The 16,301-nt window shown below is 40.7% G+C and overlaps 1 protein-coding gene across 1 annotated transcript; it reads right to left on the bottom strand.

The window, feature by feature from the left end:
- Nucleotides 1-4,224: 4,224 nt before the first annotated feature.
- Nucleotides 4,225-13,407, bottom strand: SLC10A2 (solute carrier family 10 member 2). Its single transcript, XM_009288119.1, has 6 exons — nucleotides 12,986-13,407; nucleotides 9,700-9,818; nucleotides 8,475-8,563; nucleotides 6,162-6,337; nucleotides 5,476-5,633; nucleotides 4,225-4,358 (listed from the first exon to the last, which is right to left on the bottom strand). The coding sequence occupies exons 1-6, from the start codon at nucleotides 13,405-13,407 to the stop codon at nucleotides 4,225-4,227; spliced, it is 1,098 nt and encodes a 365-aa protein (XP_009286394.1).
- Between the last annotated feature and the right edge of the window lie 2,894 nt (nucleotides 13,408-16,301).

Raw genomic sequence — 16,301 nt, 5'->3', positions numbered from 1 at the left:
GGTGCAGGGGGGAGTGAGTGAGGGGCTGTGTGGTGCTTAGTTGCTGGCTGGGGTTAAACCATGACACCTGGCAAGTAACGGTTATTTTTACATTTGATATTTTAAGTTAAATTTAGTGCTCAGCTTAACTGAGATGTTAGTGCATCTGGAGCAGAATGCATATTCCTTAGCAAACAGAAGCAGAGATTTACTTCTACTGTTCTTCAGTTCTGGCTTGGAAAATCCAGTCAGGCTTGCTTGGTTGCCATTTGGTTGTGGTACTATTACACTATATTTGCTTTAATCCTGGATGTGAGCAAGCGATACAGTTAATCTGGGGAGAGCAGGAGCATTCTTGTCAAATACCGAGCAGTGAAGGTCTGTGCCTTGGGAGATAGGGAGTACTGATTATTGTTTTAGATTTGCATCAAGTGTACAGTATGTTAATTGGTTGGACCACAAAAAAAAAAAGTTCATTTCTCTTTTCTGAGGCTGACAAAAATAATACTGATTGGCAGAGATTATAATAGCAGTTTTTGAACATCATAACCTCATTAGTCTGAAACAAGAAACTCATTTAACATAAGCTGCAAATCAATTTGCTTGTTAATTCTATTCAAATTGCACTCTCTTCTGACTAACACAGCACACTATATAACAGAACCAGTTCTTCTACCTGTCTTTTGGTCAGCTGAAAAATTAGTTATATGTTCATAGGAGATTAAAATCACTATACAGACATTTTTGTGCCCAGTTTTCTTTTCTTTTTTCAATTACAAAGATCTGTCTTCCTGGTTAAAGGAAACACACTGGGTGCTCAGAGACTTTATGCAGAAAAAGAAATGAAGACTAAAAGAGGTATTTAGTTTCAACTACATTTTTTTTTTTTCTGTCTGAGAGTAAAAAAAAATTAGGTACTTGGTCTAATTCAGGCCATCTAAATCTACTTTATAAAGACAGACAATTCCTGTGGATAACTCATCCTATAACAGGAGTCTGAGCCAGAGGGTGTGATTAACTCTGTGGTGATGCTTCTCTCTCTTTGCTGACTAGGGAACAAGTCTTTATACCCAGATTTATGGCTACAGACTTTGGTTTGGCAAGTGTCATTGTTGCATCCTTGCAGCTCTTATACTACAGACCTTGGGATGAGCTAGGCATTAATTCAGCTGTCGTTTCAACTTTTAGGGTATTTCTAACCTTAGACATACTTCAGCTCATTTTGCCTGCAACGGCTTGAGAACCAGCAGTGCAGCAGAGTTAAGACTCAGGGACTACCCAGGCTCTCTGGACATGAATGCCTATCTGAAACTAGACTATCTGTGTTAACCTAGAACCTGTTAAGGCATCTGTATGACTTCTTAGCCTGAATGGGTAAATCCATGATTACCGGTATGTGTAAGAGTTAATTAGATTGAGTATCTGTTAGCCTGAACATCACTGTATGATGCTTCTAAATTACACATCCTGCAATGTCCCATCCACAGGTTGTTTCAATGAATAGAAGATTGCTTAAAAAGCAGTGGTGCCTAAGTGATACTGCCTTTGAAAGGATTTTCATGCTGGAGAATGTGAGAGGAGATAACGGGGAGCAGGTTAAACAAGCTGATCTCTGCAAGCTGGGGTTTTAATTTGACGATACCAAGAAAACTGCAACTGCAAGGCTGGAGGCCACCAGCCTCCTTCAACTGAGAAGCCCATATCTCAGCATTTATATGGCTGACAGCCAAAGATCCATAACATCTTTCTGGAGACCTTTGGGGAGAGGACACAGCTCCCCCAAAAGTCCCTTATGCTACTGTGAGATAGCCCAGCCCAGCTTCACCAGTGATGGACGGACATTGATGCTGCCCAGACTCCTACAGCTGGAGATTTAGTAGTTGTCACATCAACATAAGCCTGCTTCCAGCAACATCAACAAGCCCTGGAGTTTTGTTTTAGGTTCAATGTGCTCTAGAGGCATATGTTGGTCAAGACTTTTGAGCTGGCTTTGCTTCACATAAAGCTTGGGACATACGACCCTCGCTAGATGTAATTGTAATGGCTGCAGAAACTGCAGCCTCCAGCCTTCATCTGGGGCCCTAAGTGCACATATACATTAAAAAATGTATATCAAATATGGCATCAGACATCCCATGTTCATTTAATCTCATTATTATTAACCAAATTCATTTCACACGTGATCTGAGGTGTTTTTGTCACATCTCAAAGTCATAAATTTTGTCTGCATGTCAGGTTTCAGTCTCAATTCTTTCTACGTTAAATTACTCCAGTGGGCAAAATTATAAACAGTTTCTGACTTTATTCAGTTCAGTGGTTATACAGTTGCTTTAAATACACACACACACACAGTATAAGCAAGACAAACTATTATTCTTCAATACATTTTCAAAATCTGCTTAAAATATGCATGGAAGCATTGAAGTTTAGTATGGGGAAAGAGCAGCAGCTTGGTGTGTAAGACAGACGTGACCCTAACTACTGCTGCCCATTTTTTGATGGACGCAGGATAAAGACAATAGCCTTTTTACTAGAGATGTTACAAATAGTAGCTTACCCTTTTCTCAGTGAATGTGCTGTTTCACATTTATGATTCTTCCATAACAGACTTCACTACATTTTTCTGTTCAATCTTCGTTCTATAAAATGTAGCATGCCTCATTATGTGATAACTCCTGCTAAGTGTTAAACTCCTCCTTGGAGGTTACGACCACACTGAACTCCCCCTGAAAGCAAAGTAGCTTCAAGCCTCCCAGAACTCAGGAACATTTTGAGACCCCTTCCCCCACATATGGTAGATAGAAATAATTTATTCTTTGTTTAATACTGGGCACATTTCTGCAGCAGTGGAAAGATACACGTCGGGAACTTAAATTCCACAATTTCATTTGTGTTTGTAAAAAATCTGTCGCATTAACTCACAACACCTCGGAAGGTCCACTTGAATATGACAAAGAGGTGTATAGTTTCCATGTGTTGATAGTTGGCTCATTCTTGAATTTTTTGGTCAGCCAACCTCTCACTCATTTAATCTGAAGTTCTCTGGACGTCTTCTTTACATAAGAGCTACAGGACTAATGTTACTGAAGGTATCCACAAAAAATTACAGCTGCAAAAAATTTACTGCACTGTTTCTCTTAGAATTGCACTCATTTTCTCCACACACTTAGGACAGTTTTCCATATGTACTCTTGAATTTTCAGAGACAAATAACGTATGTTTACATACAATAGTTTCTGTCTGTGGTTCATATAATTAAAATCTTAAAGTTATCAACTACATCAGTGTCTACATGTCACAGACACCTGGTAAGTTCAGATTTCTTGAGTTCATAAAATAACAAAAATATATAACTCTCTGCAAGCACTATTGTCTCATGTTAACAGTGGTAAAATTAGTCCTGGATGAATCAGGGACAATTTTGTTCCACTTTCAAATGCCTCCCTTTCAGTGCAGAAGTTGATAATTTCTTACTCTTCCAAAATCTCTGCCTGCTCCTTTGTATGCTGTCACAGTAAAATTGCTCTAGGCTTATGCCCTCAGCTTTGTCTCTCTGTTCATGTTTCCAGCACCTAAAAGACTCAGACTGAGGATGCAAAGCTGTTACTTTCTATTACTTTGGGCAAAAAAATACAGTCATAAGGTATCTTGCACTTGTTAAAATTATAGCTTTAGAATAAATTAATGTTTCAAGCAATTAGTACAGTGCAATGACTTTAGTCTGCCCAGACTGACCTAAATGAAACTTTATTTCATTATTAGCTTGTTCCAATTTCATGGTTGATTCATGTTTAGTGAAAGTCCTCCAGCCTTATCAGATCTTCCACATCAACTCATGTTGCTGCTCAGGCACTTTTACGAGATTTATCTTTGTTTGGTGCGAGGGCTAAGACTAGCAGACGGATTTGCAGGATCATGGGCTGGAGTTGGCAATGAAAATATCTGCTTGTTTTTTTAGCAATAGCCCACCTTTATTCTGCCTTTCTTTAAATAAGCTATAACAAAATATTAAATATTTTTAGGGAATTGGCTTCAAAACCATATTCTACAATTGTAGCAGAAACCGTGTTCAAAATCAAAATAGAAATATTTCATAAGTTAATAATTTTAAAGTCTTACTGTGCAATATCAGCAGAACTTCTCCTGTTGTTAAATATTTCCATAAAGCAGTGGCATGTGAAAAAAAAGTTTTAAATAAACCATGTATCTTATATCTTTTCAGCTGGTAGGAAGAGAGGTAATTGTCTATTTGGTCTCATTTGATACAAATCCTCCATTTGTTTTAGCATGTGATGATGGTGATTTTGAATCCTCTTTTTCCTCTGTTTTCTCGACATCTGTCTTTGTTTTGACCCGGTGTCTTCTGTAAACACGGTAACCTGGGAATTGGCATATATTTAGTATTAAATAAAGAAATTACAACAATTGCCTGAAAAAGACACTGTAGTAACATGTAGCCATGCAATATTTTCCTTCCTTATATTGTTAAAACATTCCAACACCTCCAGACAGTTTCTTTAAAGCTATGTTTAATTATTTTATGTCAACAACACTCATCACCAGAAAAGTACATTTGGAAATGTACTTTCTTCACTTGAAGAAAGGAAAGTGTTCTAAATTCTGCATTTGGTGTTTGACTGCTTTGTGTTCCTGTTGTGTGCAGTGACTTTTAAAAGTATCGCCTGTCTCCCTTGGGAAGCCTTTGGGCCCTTGGCTGGGTCTGTGGGACTGACCCTTACTTCTACCTGAGTCCTGTTTGGCAGGAGCTGGGACAAAGTGTTTTGTCTGTCCTCACGCCGTTGCCTACCAGAAAGGTTGGAGCTGGGGCTGCGCCTCGCAGGCTGTGTCCCTGGGGCAGTGCTCTGGTGTTGGGTAGGATGGCTGGTTTGGGAGTGGGAGCTCAATAGCCACAGGTGGTTTTAGGTGTGAGCAACAGGGACAAGGTCCCGACCCTTGGTAAGTTAGTTGTAGTAGCAGCAGTGCAACTCATGAGAGGTGTGTGTGGGAGGAAAAAGGGAGCTTTACCTCTAATGGAAGATATTTTCTCACATTAGCCATGAAGTTAATGCCTGTTCTCTCAACCACTGATAGGAGGGGGAGTTTGTGAATGCTTGTGGGGGTGGCCCTGCCATGCAGCTTTATGCCCAGGCACCCTGGAGTGGTGGAAGAAGACACATTTGCCCTTCCTTGGCCAAGGGTAATAACAATCCTGTGCTCAAGGTATTCTCATGTGCCCGGTTGTAGGTGGTGGAGCTCCCCTCCCTTCTGCTAAAAAAAAGGGGTCTTCCAAATCTTGAACTGAGCCTTATATATTCCTAGTTATGTACAGGGCACAGCACAGTGGCAATGCCCAGCAATCATTTGGGTCATTATTTACTTAACTATTTTCCATTTGATTATTTTTATCCCTTCTTGTTTTCTCCGTATCCATGAAAAATAAGACTGCTAATAATAATGATAATTATAATGCTATAATAGAAAATATCTATACTTTACCTCCTAAAATTAGTAGTGCAAACAACAGCTGGAAAATGCTGTAGATGAGTGGGAAAGTAAACATCAGTTCAAGTTGTTCAGGACTGAAGGAGAGCTGTACTATAGTTGAACATAGCTGAGTGTTTTGCATGCCTGTTTCCAGAGACACTGTACGACATCTAAAGGGAATAATATAAAGACAATCGTGAAATAGCTGCCTGTGCGTCCTTATGCTTTTTAGGAATCTGGATAAACATGAAACATACAGTAACAGATAACTGAGAAAATGGTATCCTTCAGCTAACATAGTCAACAAAACACTCCACAAGTCATATGTTATATTCGGTAACACTATGTCCCTCTCTTGTAACGATATTTTAAATTGTAGGTTGCTGCATCTTCATGAGAAATTTTACTGCAGTCCCAACCCACTTATAAGTCAGGCCCGTTTCACTCATTTGAAGTATAGGACATGGGCGCACACAAGGGGGGGACGTTTGAAAGGTTGGAGGAAATCGTATAGTCAGAATCTGTAAATAAAAAAGTGCACAAGAAACGTAGTGCCCGAGAAACAGAGTTGGGGAATGAGTGACTCTGTAGCATAGCTAATGTTTAGGGAGCATTCTCAGCATTGATTAATCATTAAATAAAAACTTTTTTCACAGCTGAAATAAGACTACAGGTCTTTGTCACAGAGAAATCTATACCTGTGCCAAGACAGACCAGCTATGCGGGCCAGAAAGAATCCCAGAGAATAGCCAGCTGCTGGAAATACGGTGCCAATGATCCATAACTTGGGTGAGATAATCCAGGAGCCTTTATAAAGTATTCCCCCAACCACAGCAATGAGCACGATGAGGATCGCTCCCACAATGGAACCGATCTGTGAGAGGAAAGAGGAAAGACTGGGTGAATAAGAGACCCCAACGAAATTTAATGGCATCAAACATAGTGTCAAACATGCCCGTGAGTGTCTCTGAGTCACTGAAACATCTTATTAAACATAAAACCTAAAGTTTATAGCAATGTAATTCACAGCAGGCAGACAGATTAGATAGCTGCCATTTTTCCCAAAGAGGAGATGTACGATGTACTTCAATGTGTGACTACGGATATAGATCAAGGCACAGCTGTAATAGGTATCTATAGCAGATACCTGTAAAACTAGTCTCTTGAAACCTTGACTATAATTGTACTTAGAGCTGGAGATTAAAAATAATCTCACAGGTGTGACGTGAGCGAGGAATGGTGCACACATTAAAAAAATTTTCCCAGAGTTTTTGGGAAACTGACAGCCTAATAGCTAGTATAATGCACTTTTCCTCGCTGCTTCTTGGACAGTCACACTATGGGGCTTAGTATAGCGTATGCTAACTAGACACTAGATTGTTAGTGATAGGAAATTATTTGCCAAATGGAGGAGTAAATATTTAATGTGGCTGAAAACTTCTGTTTGAAAAATGGCTGTGAGCTCATATGGCATTTCTACGTAGACATAGTCACTGAATTGAGCTTATTTCCTGTAGCTGAATGTACTGAGATCCTCACCACTGCTTGCCGAAGAAAGTGATAACTCATTCTTTTCTCAATATCCAGGTAAAATGTCTGCCGTTATGGCATATGTTGCCAGGGATCTCACCGGCAGACTTCTGGGGCTAAGATTACATTTCTCAGCTAAAACGTGTATTCCCACTGAACTGACTTCATCAGTCTTTGGCTGAAGTCTCTTTAAGAACACTGAGTGAACAAGTACTTTTGCTTGACTGAGCTATTAACCACATGCACCTAGGAAGAAGAAACATAGTCTGTCCATGACAAGCTCTTCCATTTCACCTGGCACACCGTCTTTGTGCTCTTACCTCCATGTCTCACTATATGGACCTTAAACTGACATCTACGGCTCAATCTTCACTTGATGCTTCATTGTCCTACATAAAGCAAACTGTCAATGGACGCTACTGTGGGTTGCTCACCCACTCGGGGTGTTTTGCCCAGAGAGCAAGTAGACTATCTCTTCATGTGAGTTCAAGTCCATGCTTTTCCCTTAACTGATTAAGCAGGAATAGTACAGTTTTGAAACCAGCACTCAATAGTATCCAAGTTCATAAGTAAGCTGTGAATGCATTTAAAGATACAACACAGTAAGCTAACAGTTCAAGAAAATTAATTGGACTTAAAAGGACCTTATTTGTGTTCTATACTACCTGAGCAGAGAAATGATAACAAAGTATAGGTAGAGTAACCAGTTGCCAGATAAGTTTTGTTTAAGAAAATTTAGAAAATATGTGTGTTAACTAAGAGTCGTTAACAAAGGCCAAGGGCCTTTATCAGCACGTCTGACAATCACTTTAAACCTAAACCTAAACCTAATGTTCAGAATGATTAATCTGCTGTTAACACTAAATGCAGCTAAGTAGTAGTAGTTGTTGTTGTTATTATTACTATTATTTTGGTGAGAATAGTTTTTACCATAACCACATATTTTTGATGCATCTGAAACTGTCTTGCAGAGAGTTGAATTTTGTGAATAGTTTTGTTAGATTTTCTTTACAGTTGGAACATTTTCAAAGAAGTTTTTTTAATAAAAATTGACTTCACACTCAAAATTGCCCCCAAAAATCGACAAAATGTTTTTAAAGTAGAAAGTTTTTTTTTGATCCAGAATGTTTTCATTTTTTATTATTTTGCAGGGGAAAACTGCTTCCAGTTGACCTGAATGATTTTCCTTCCAATTTCAGTTTACTTTATAAGCTGAACTCAATTACTAACATAGTTGTAGCCAAAGACAAAAGTAGGCTCTTTGGATAATGATGGTTTCTAATAATGTATGCAACTCATGTGTGTTTGTGCAGGGGGAAAGCAATACAGTTCCGCAGCATCTCATTTGTTTTCTGCTGAAAACTTCCCAGCTCTTATGAGGTCAGATACTAATACTATGAATAGCAATGTACTGTTTCAGTGGTGCCTCTCATTCCATAATTTGTCCGTAATTATTAATGTTTCAGCTTTATATATCCTACCTTAAGTATGATTTTTGCTTTACTAGGCCATCTGTGTTTAACATATATTCCAAATGAAACGGGAATTATAAGAGCTACCAGTGAAATACCTGTAAAAAAGAAGAAAGAAGTTAAGCCCCCGTATCATGCAGAAGTTCCCGACAGGAGGACAGACATTGTGTAGAGCAGCTGGGGGTACGGAGCAAGCCTTTGGAGGATGTTTCTGGTATGCACACCCCAGAGCATGCATGCATGCTCTACCCACACCTGCCCATTTGCTTTTCTATAGAGTCTGTTGTCTTTGGCAGGCTGTTGAAGTAATTGCCATTCTGCTGAGCTACATGCTCATTCACCTGCATCAGAAAGGCAGACAGAAATTTGAGTGTGCTAATCATCACTATCCTGTGATGTGAGTAGCTATATTAAATGTTCATTTTGTCTGCAGGTGTTTTGCTACTGTACCATATCAACAACTAGTTTAGAGCTTCTTTTGTTTTGGCCTCCCCCCTCCAGTATTTATTTTGAAAGCACAAGCAATGTATGTGATTTTTTTTCCCCAGGACAATGGGAAATGAAATTGAAGAATATGAAAGTGACTCTGCTGGTTTTTAAGATTAGCACAGCATGGAACTGCACTTGATAAGCACTAGGGCCACAGCTCTGCAAAGCACTGGAGCATGTATTTCTAAATACTTTGACTATTTTCTCTTTGTAGCTGGATGGGATTTTTGACAGGAAGTCAAATGAAGCCACTCCTGGCGGTGTAGATTGCAGCTTTTCAAAGAGACTCAGCAGTTTTAATCACTTGCTTAATTATCCACATACGCTTAAGTACTTTGCCAGATTATGGCCTCAGCACTTAGCACTTTGCAGGATTGTGCCTTAAAGCTGTTACAAACACTTTCATCCAGGGGAAACAGCTATTCCTGTAGGAATTATTCCATATTCTTATCCCAGTACCACGCACATCTCCAAACCATTTGGAAAGAAAAACATGCACAATCTCGTGGTAAATATCCGTACAATATTTATAATGACTTCAAGTCTTTGTTCTGCAGAGTTATGGATGACATGACTAGGTACCTAATTCCCATGGAAGTTATTGGAAAGTAGGAAGATGAATATTTTTAAAAAGTCTGGGGTCATTTCTTCATGACTCTGCAGGATGATGGTATAAAGGTGGTTGTTACTAGAGGGAGGATAAAGGAGAGAGTCAGAAGGGAAAGTGCTGGTTCACCAGACTCACCAATGCTGTCATAGGGGAGTACAATTGCGTTAGAATCAGTCCATGTCTTGGTGTAAACAAAGAGGCAAAGTGGCATCATCCCCATTGCAAGCAGTGTGGAGCAAGTTGTCATGCTGATGCTGCAAAGAAATTGGTTAGAGTGACAGTTCATCTCATGCTAACCTATAGTCTTTCTCATTTTCTTATTATGACTTAACAGCTTATGAAAGGTTGGGCAAGAAATGCTGCTGGCTACAGTCAATTTATCCTGTATATCAAGTTAGAAAAAAGCTAAATGGAAGGAATGGCTTCTGCTGGAAAGGAACATAAAATATCAACATGTTCTGCAGCCACAGAACAATAACTTTCAGTGCAAATGAGGCAGTCAGACAGGCGGCCATCAGGAAAGTCTGTTGGCAAGTCTGTCTGTGTGCTGCCTGTCCGGCTGGCTTCTGAGAGGTTGGCAAGCTGGACAAGGTCAGATGGACGTCAAATGGAGCTTTCCATTATATCAGCAGTTCTGAAGTGTTAAAATATCACTCTGAAGTCAACAGCATAAACCAAAAATATTTCATTGTCTAGGATGTGTGACGTAATAAAATTCCCTTTTCTGGCTTGTTTTGCTCTAGGCCAAAGAGTAGGTGCTGAGAATTATTCAGTGAAGCTGAGCATAAGTATTGTTTCTTCCTTGGTTTTTGCAAAGACATTTCTGTATTAAAATATAAAGCCTTGAGACCATCAGACCTAATACAGCTTGTACTAAAAGATGCATTCTGCTACAGGAATGAAGAACGAGGAAAAGGCTAGACAGCTAAAATAAGGAGGAAATTCTCAGAATCTGAATAGATAAAATTATGCCTACAAATCACACTCCTCTGACACAAAAGTAATGAGAGAGGGTTCTAGTTAAGGGACTTCAGAAACTTCCTTATGAGCCTCACTTCTGATTTCTCTTTTGTGTCACTTGCCCTCAGAAAAGGGACTACTGACCCTGTCCCACAAACTGGGCGGATCCAGAGAAATCTATAACAATTAATACAGAAACCGCAGGAATATCTGCATTAATTTTGGCTCCTGTCACTTTCTGCTTCAGAGTCATTGAATAGAACTTTTTAGGAGCCTCTGGCAAGAGAGTTCCTACACACAGAGAAAAAAGAGCCATGGGCTACAGTTAAGGTCAGGTGAAGCCCCAAATGGATAAAAGAGCTTATTTTTCCTACCTCCGTATTTCTTACATCTTCTTACTGTCCCTGTATCTACATCCTGCTCCAAAGTCTGCATGTTCTCTAACCCCAGTCCCTGTGCTTGCAGAAGCTCCCTGGGGGAGCTGTGGGGGAGAGGAGATGGTGTTTCAGGAGCAGTTGTTCTTGTGAAATATCAAGAGATGTCAAAAACAGATGTGCCTGTGGGAAGCTTCAGAGGATATCATCTGGGTCTGAGTTACTAAGAAAGGTATAAAACCTCATACTTCACCTCCCTGTGATTATATGAGCAGTAGAAAATGAATTCCTGCTCTAACTTGTGGTCTGTTTGCGCTGGGACGTTTTGAAGCAGGACTGTAGACAATGATGGTGGGTTGTTATGTATAAACATAAAATATTATCAGTTAAAAACAAAACCTTGTCTGATATGATAGGCAGTCTTTCTAGAATACTGTGCTGGCTCCAGAAACCAGCCAAGCTACTTATACTGTTACTCTTCTAACAAGAACTGAAGATGCTTGCATTGCCATCTGTGCTGTACCTCCCATATCCTCTGGTCCCTGCATTATTGTCACAAAGATACTGACCAAAACCCTTTGACTTCTTAAGGTAAAGGTCTTTACCTGAAGAATAACCTTTTATAAGTATTTTCAATTTACTTCACCCTCTGCCAGCATCATGGGATATAAACCCTACTCATATTTATAGCATCATCAATTCGGATTTTTACCACTGATTTCAGTGGCGTGACTCTGAACATACGGAGCTGAGAAAACATAATTTAGCTCAGTGTATTCTTCCAAGGAAAGATTAGGACCGAATTTCAGACTTGTGCTGGATATCTTTCCATCTGTGGTTTCTTAGACCTGTATTTATTGAAATTAAGTGTCTTATAGTTCCTAATATCATAGGTCTTTCCTCTACAGTGAGGAAGTTGGTGATTAGCAGAGTTGACTTCATACATAATTTGAAAGCAGGTATTACATTAGCACCTGTATGTGACAAAAAAGTTCACTGTTTTCAAAGGATGGAAAAAATGTCTTGCTAAAGCTACAAATAGTAACATTCTTAGTCTATTCGCCCTAGCTCCACACTCCACATCTTTCTTAATTTTATTATTTTTTTCCATTTCTAGTTCAGACTGGCATATGATAAATTGGACTAACGCTCCAATTTATGTTACTCTGTGGGAAACAGAGAAATGATCCTGTTTATTTTAAAGCAAAGTAATCAGGATACAAAAATAAAAAGATGGCTCATTTTTAAAGGCTGTTAGTTAATGAACCCCCCATGGAATTTGCATCAACAGTAGGGTTCACTTCTCCTGCGTGTTTGACATCCTAGACCATGCCAGGTGCCTTAAATATCTATTTCTGAGTTCAGAGCACCCTGTCACCAAGACCATCACACTTGGCCACACAGGAGTTTTTTCATTGCACCCTATATGCAGGGCTGCCTTAGTCGGTGGCCTGTAGCCTCTCAAACTTTCCCTCAGTTTGAATACGCTGCAGAAGGTGCCAGGAGCAGATAGATTTACCACAAGTGATTTTCGTTTGTATCAGTTCCCAAAGAAAAAATCTATGCCTGTCTATTCATTGTATAGAACACAAAAAGAGGGAAAATATTTTTCCACAGGTGGTCTTTTTGAAGAAACATTACTTCAAGAACTATTGCACAGCCACTATTTTGTACACAGGGTTCAGGTCCTAAAATCCTTTGTTATTTATTTTTTTTTTACTGCCCAAGATCTTGCGAGAAACACAACAACAAAAGTAGTACTAACTTCGACAAAGATTTCATAATCTTTAGTATTTTAGAGGTCTTCATCAATACTATTTTCTGCAACATCTAAAGATTTACAATAAAGGCATTTTCTAATATACACAATTCTGTTGTGCTATCTTCCTCATGAATTCTCAAAGAACCAAGGATATTTGCTATTCTGCTTATATTTACTACTATTACAGTAACTAAACATCTTTACAAGAAGGAAGTTCTACCATGCATGGGCCAGGAAGGTAAGGAAAAGATCAGACAGACCTTTTCAATATAAAGTTTACGCTGTAAAAAGCTACATGAACTACTTAGAGAATGGCTGCTCTTACCTTAGGTCCATGTCTCCATCCACCCAGTAGGCGATGACATTGGAGGCTGTGCCCCCTGGACAGCATCCCATGATCAGCACCACGACAGCTTGAATAGGAAGCACGTTAAAGACCAGGGACAGCAAGAAGGCTGTGAGAGGCATAATTCCAAACTGGCAAAGGAAACCCACAAAAATACCCCAGGGTCTTTTTATGTGGCCCCAGAATTTCTTAAGTTCCACATTGCAACCCATGGAGAACATCACTAAAGCCAGCATGATTGTCAGAACAGTACTTAAAATTATGCTCAAAGTTTTGTTAAAATTATCTTCTGGTAACACACAAGAGGTGCCATTGCAAATAGTAGCATTTGCTGGACAAGCCGTGGAGTTTTCTGCCAAAGACCTAGTGTTAAATTGCTGGGAAAGAAGGTAGGTCTGCATTTTGAAATACAGAACCGGTCAGTACATCCGAGGCAAACTTTCAAGCCTGTGTAAACGGTTATTTGTCAGTGACTCCTTTTAAATGATCCAGGAAGCAATAAAGTGCAATAAAAACTTGAACACTCTTACTATTCTTGAAGGGTTTGGCACAATGCTGATTCATGTGGTTATAAAAGTTACATTTACTTGGTACAGTGATAATTAATCATTTATTCATATGATAATGAGGAATCCCACATCAAAAGAATAGCTGGGTTAATATTTAAGGGTGTAAAGGAGGCTTGTGGTGTAGCTGAGCACACAAAATGAGAATCACAGGAGTAAGAGAAAGTTTAGACTTCATTCTTTGAATTTCTTGCATGCCTTCGGGAGAGCTGCTCATGCATGCATCGTTACAGGGGTCTGTGGGGTGAGCGACCGAGACACAAGAAACCATGAGTAGGGGTCCTGAGCTAGGATTTGAAGCTGCAACTCTTGCTAAGTGATGCAGCATTCACCATGACACACCGGCTCATTTGAATGTGCTGGAATCCTCATCTGGTCATACTTCTAGTATAATAGAAGCTATGACTGGTGTACAGTGATAAGTCTACCACAGGACTGCATGCACGTTTGTGTCAATTTTGGCTCCTAAACGCAACTTTTAGGTAATCTTTCTGATTCCTTCTCATGCAATCCTGAAGATGGTGAAGATCCCTGGCTGCAAAGTTTCCCGTGATGCAGTCTGCTAAAACATCGCCTGTATTTTTGGCCTTGGCACATGGAGAACTGCCGCTGCCCTGACATCTTCACATCCCTCCAGCCTGGGCACTGGGTGACCACCCGGTGGCTGCTTTTCGCTGCTTGTGTCTCGCATTGCTCCTGGCCATGTCTACCTCCACACTGAGCTCATCAGTCAGGGAACAGAGGAGAGAGGCAGGGAGGGAGGGGTGCAAGGAGCCATGGGCTGTGCTTATTCGGGTGGTGTGGAGATTTATGGTCCTCCTGGCACCTTCTGCCAGGCGCAGCTGGCGCAGTCATGCTTTGCTCCAGCTTGGGCTGGAAATGGCAGGCGGTGAGAGGAGGAGTGTGGGATGGCGAGGGTGGAGGAGGAAGGAGATGCATTTTCTGAGCCAAACATGGGGAGCGGGGAGCAGGGCAGTGGGGCTGGCGTTCTGTTGTGGAGCCATGGTACCCAGCCAAAGCTGACCACGTCCCCTTCAGTGTGGCAACACGTTCAGCATCCGCACGGGGGCGAGGGTGCCTTTTTTGCCTGGTGTGGCAAGAAGGTTAGGAGACAGGTTTCCTGTGCCTAGCTTTGGTGTGGCTCGTTGTGCTCTGTCATCCCCATGGCTCAAAAGGAATGAGAGGCTGAGGCAGGGCAGCTTCTCTGGGATCTCTTTCGGGTCTTACAGCTCTAGGATGGGCACTGGGCATGCTGTACGGTGTGCCTAACACCTTGTTTGTACGTGGGACCAGAGGAACTTCGTGGCATCCTCAGTGTATTTGCCTCCTGCTGCGCGTCCCTGTTCTCCCTCCCCTGCCTTGATTCACGTCCTTCTCTCATGTGTGCTTTCCTGTGGAAAAACATCATAGATCAGTCAGCGCTTATGTATCTTTACTGTGCTTATTGCCCTACTAGGTGGATGCAGTGCAAATATTCATGCATTGGATATCAAAATAACTTTGTGCCACTGATATTCTGTAAGAGCAAAAGAAGGCACAAGAGCAGCCAGATGAGTTCTTCAAGCCCAAAAAACAGCAACAGCAACAGCAACAACAACAAAACACTAGAAAGCTGGGGTAATTTTGACTATGCAGCATACCTGAATTTCAGTCTCAAGTTTTCAAAAGCCTACCAAAGTCATTGGGTTTTTTGTCTGGTGAAAGGTTTAACCCACAGGCTTCCTCCAAAACTGGGAATGTTTTCAAGGGAAGAATTTTGATGCTTCTTTACCTGTACCCAAGCTTTGGGGCAGAAGTAGTTTCAAGTGTAGATCTTAGACTAAAATCAAGTCCGAAACGTAAAGTGCAATTGATGCCCCCCAAACATCTTTAATCTTCAATACAGAAATATTTTTTACCGGGGTAACATGGTAAGCCATAATTATCTTCAGCGAGCAAGACTCTCACTGAAAACCTCAGCATTTTGTGCCTAACCTCAGTATGTAAAATGATAGGTGTTGCTATTTTTTTTTTTTTTACTTTAAACCGTGAACCATTGAGGGGGAGCTGACTACATTAGAAGGGATTTCCCAGCATGCTCAGATGACACCTGTTTCTTTACAAGGGGGTCAGCTAAATGGCTGTATCTCCTAAGTCACTGTTGGGTGCATGATGGGATAATGTCAGAGTAGCTTTATCCTCCCAGGCAGCTGGCAACTCCTACCCTGTGATTAGTGCCACATCTGTGTGACTGTGATATGTCTAATAGAGCAAGGTAATAATGAGTAGAGGAAAGGAAGAGAAGGCTACAAGATCTCTGGCAGAAAACTTATTCTCCTTATTACGCTTGCTTTCAAACAGAATGTTTTAGGAGCTTTTATTTTTCAATCCAAGTCTTTTAAAGTGCTAGTTAGGTTTTAAAAGCATGCCTGTATTAACATTTTCTATAAAACCTGTATCAGAGTCTGGATTTGCACTTGAACTTGCTTCTTGTTAGAGCTAAAATTTTTGGCTAAAGCATCTTGAAATCTCCAACAAGCCTTGGGGCCAGGGGTGATTTTCCCAGGTCTGTAAATGTCTGTGATGTTGTGGGAACCCAGGGTGAGTGGTTTGGGAGAGGAGGTGAGGGATCTCCAACTCACAGTGGCTATTTCGCAGGCAGAGCCTCATGCAGGGGCTTGCTTTTGCCTCCTCCCTCCCCCTGCCAAGTGCATCTGAGCTGTGAAGGGGTGCTCGATGCCGTCCCCCAG

The sequence above is a fragment of the Aptenodytes forsteri genome, unplaced genomic scaffold, assembly GCF_000699145.1.
Source record: "Aptenodytes forsteri isolate BGI_AS27 unplaced genomic scaffold, ASM69914v1 Scaffold123, whole genome shotgun sequence".
Classification (NCBI taxonomy): domain Eukaryota; kingdom Metazoa; phylum Chordata; class Aves; order Sphenisciformes; family Spheniscidae; genus Aptenodytes; species Aptenodytes forsteri.
This window is presented reverse-complemented; position numbering and strand designations above follow the sequence as displayed.